This window comes from Eutrema salsugineum, unplaced genomic scaffold (assembly GCF_000478725.1).
Source record: "Eutrema salsugineum unplaced genomic scaffold, Eutsalg1_0 scaffold_2, whole genome shotgun sequence".
Lineage (NCBI taxonomy): Eukaryota > Viridiplantae > Streptophyta > Magnoliopsida > Brassicales > Brassicaceae > Eutrema > Eutrema salsugineum.
The window spans coordinates 15003438-15006764 of record NW_006256829.1 but is presented as its reverse complement, the minus strand read 5'-3'; the positions used below and the strand labels follow the sequence as shown (position 1 = coordinate 15006764).

The following is a 3327-nucleotide window of genomic DNA, read 5'->3' as shown; positions in this document are numbered from 1 at the left end:
ATTTGTCAAGACAAAACTCTCGAAAAGAGAAGAGACAGGAACAGTCGTTGATAACCAACGAATTATCATGGCCACGGAGAATTGTTCAGAGAACAAAATCTGAATGGTGGAAACAGAGATAAGAACGACGGACAAAATCGATCTAAAACTATGCATTCAAAACAAATCTAAAGAGGTTATTACTATGTACAAAGAAACGATGAGAAACGAAAAGCAAAGGAACCGCAGACTGAGCCGGCGGCCCTGAAAATCAACAGCAGCGAACGAAAAGAGCCAAGCGAAGGCAGTTTCTTAGTCGCTTTACGAGAGTTTTTAATATAAAAAAGAGATATTCATTTATTTAATATAATAATAAGACTTATTTTACATTCGAGAAGTGAGAGAGAGAGAGAGATCACATATAGGACGACAGGAGACAGATATGCACGATGACGTTCATTAGACCCAGATTAAACAATAAACCCTAACTTAGCACGCAAGCAACTAGGACACATACACACAACACACACATCGACACTTGATAGTTAAGAGCCAATTAACTCTTAGAAATAAGAAACACTTCTTTATCCTCCTTAAACTTCTCCATGTCTCCTTTGATCTTCTCATCAATGTCAATGGTTGCTTCCATGTCGGCACTGTCCTGTGGCACCAAAGTTCTCATCTGTGATGAGCAAACCATCGAACTGAGCCTCACAACATCGACGACATGGTCAGATATGTCCTGAAGCTTAATCCCTGGTGGCTCCAAAACCTTCGTCCCAGGTTTCTTGTATATCAAGTAAAGCACCATCTGAAGCACTCCAAAGACGAAACCCAGAACATTTGGCAGCTGGAAAAAAATTTCGAAACATAAAAGAACATTAGCTCTCAACATAATAAGAAATGCAAATATGAAGAATATAGTAGACTTACGGCTACGTTCATGTCTTTATTGAGAAGCCCGTAGAAGAACCACATGACAGCCGATAAGGTTAGGAAGAAGGAGAGACCAAACGGCATAAACTCTGCACTCTTCGTTTTAATCACTTTCCTCTGTGTTTCCAAGATTTATTTAAACGATTAGAAGAATATTTTCAATGGATGAGTAAATAAGAAAGAGAGAGACATAGACTTACAATGATGCCAAGGGGTGCAACAAATACACATAGAGCAAAGACCATACAAACGTATCCAAGGACCGTAACACGTTTGTTGCCATGAAGCAGAAAGTATGTCAGGACAAAGATAAGGCCGAACGCAAACACATTCACAAATAGGACCAACTTGACCGTTAGAGTCTGCCATATCAAAACACACGGGTCAGTTAAAGCTATAATGATTCTTGTGTGTCAATATATTCAAGAACATAAGCTGTATTCATATTGAATAAGGACCTTTTCCTTCTTAGGAGCGTAGAAGAGGTAGACGGCAATGTAGAAGATCTGTATGACGAAAGAAACGGCGTTGATAGTGATCAGAATCATTACATTCTTCTTGATCATTGCGTAGTATATCCATAGCATCGCACTGAATAGGCCAATCACGTAAGGGATCGACTGATACCCTTCAGAAGATTTCCTCTTGTATATGCGAATGAACGTCGGTCTAATATATAAACAACATGTATGTTTAAAGCCTAGTTAAAACATTATACATATAAGTGAGGAAGGTACAGAGTTTAAGAGCACTTACATTGGGGCAAGACAGACGAGAAAGGAGATGATATTACCTACAAAATAGTTATCATTATGTTAGAATTTACTATATCTCATGTAAATGCATGCTTTTAAACGTATACGTAAACGTGAGAGGATATATGTATACCTAGAATGCCAAAGACAGTAGCCAAGACGGCTAGTGGAATTGCCATTTTTTAAAAAAATCTCTCTCTCTCTCTCTATGTAGCGAAATATTATTTTATACAAAAGAAAAATCTACTAACTAGAATCTCTCTCTCTCCTCTTCCTCTGTGAAAGAGAATGCAAGTTAACGAACGGGTAAACACTATAGGATCATATTGAGAGTCTGTTCAATGTATGATGCAATTGTTGATTGAGAAGTGTAGTGATTTATATAGGGAGGAGAAAAGTGTATCAACTTGCAAAATGCGTCTGTGAGTGAGAGAGAAAGAAGAAATAGTTTAAACTCAATGGGATGTATAGATAGTGGGCAAAAAGAATCAAAGAGCATTAGCTCTACTTTACAGTTGTTTTACGTCATGCCCCAAAGGTTCCTTCCTATTTATTTTCACCTAAGCCTAATCTTACCCGTCGTCTATTTTTTATGATTCGTCTACTCGTACGTAATTTCTGCGTTTTATGTAAACGGTAAAACCATTTCTTTAACCTTTTAAATAAGCAGATGTGCACACATGACTAAGTTTACTTGAATACCTGTTTCCTCCAAAAGAAAATTTTTGGTCACTATAGCATAATATGATTCATATACATTCGATGGCAGCTTTTGTGTATACAAATTTGACAGAAAAAATGAAGTAATTTGTGTATGAATTGGGTCTGATCAGTAAATCTCTTGTAAATTCACCATGAAATATATAATCATGTGAGGCCCATTTCAAAATTTATCCCGCAATTTTCAGTCAATAATATTGTTTGATGAGTAGAATAATTCACCATTGTGTCAATCCATTTAACTTGAAAAGTAAAATAAAAACGAATGATTTTGTGCGCACATTGATGTCGGCATGGGAAATTAACATGGTCTTATTTCATAAATCTTGTGGCAAATAATCAAACCCTAAAACCTAAAATGGGTGGGTATCTATCTAGCTCAGAAACTTATGAGCACTATAAACCTTAAATCTTGCAAGTACCATTCTGGTACATTCTAATGGACCCAATTTTTGGCCTTTCTGACGTGTCACCAACTCAAGTAGGTGTTGAGGATTACTACTGTCTACAACTCTCTAGTTTAGGGTTTTACTAATGCAATATGAGAACAAGTTGGGTTTTTTTTTCCTAAACAGAAATGTCATGCAGATAGTTCGTTTTCCAAATTGCAATGGCTCATTAGGGAAACCCCCTTGTGAAAATTTTCCCCCAACATATTAACAAAAGAAAAAAATAAGGAAATTTTTCCTCACCAACATTTTTAACTAAAGTATGTAATTTCGCTGAAACAAATGATGCAGCATGTAATCAATACACTTCTATTAGATGGATCCAAAATGTGTAGAGTTCATTGGTTATCAGTTTTGTGATGTATAATCTCTTTATTTGTTTCCTGTATACATACACTATAAATTGACTGAGTTTTTATTTTTATTTTTTACGTGGTGGTCTAGTGATATTTGTAAGTTTCCAAGGTTAGTAGTTCAACTCCTCTTGG

At 36.2% G+C, this 3327-nt stretch overlaps 1 protein-coding gene across 1 annotated transcript; it reads right to left on the bottom strand.

The window, feature by feature from the left end:
• Window positions 1-376: 376 nt before the first annotated feature.
• LOC18018004 (bidirectional sugar transporter SWEET10) lies at window positions 377-2017 on the bottom strand. Its single transcript, XM_006401999.2, has 6 exons — window positions 1804-2017; window positions 1672-1708; window positions 1374-1584; window positions 1116-1277; window positions 913-1032; window positions 377-829 (listed from the first exon to the last, which is right to left on the bottom strand). The coding sequence occupies exons 1-6, from the start codon at window positions 1847-1849 to the stop codon at window positions 536-538; spliced, it is 870 nt and encodes a 289-aa protein (XP_006402062.1). The 5' UTR covers window positions 1850-2017; the 3' UTR covers window positions 377-535.
• Between the last annotated feature and the right edge of the window lie 1310 nt (window positions 2018-3327).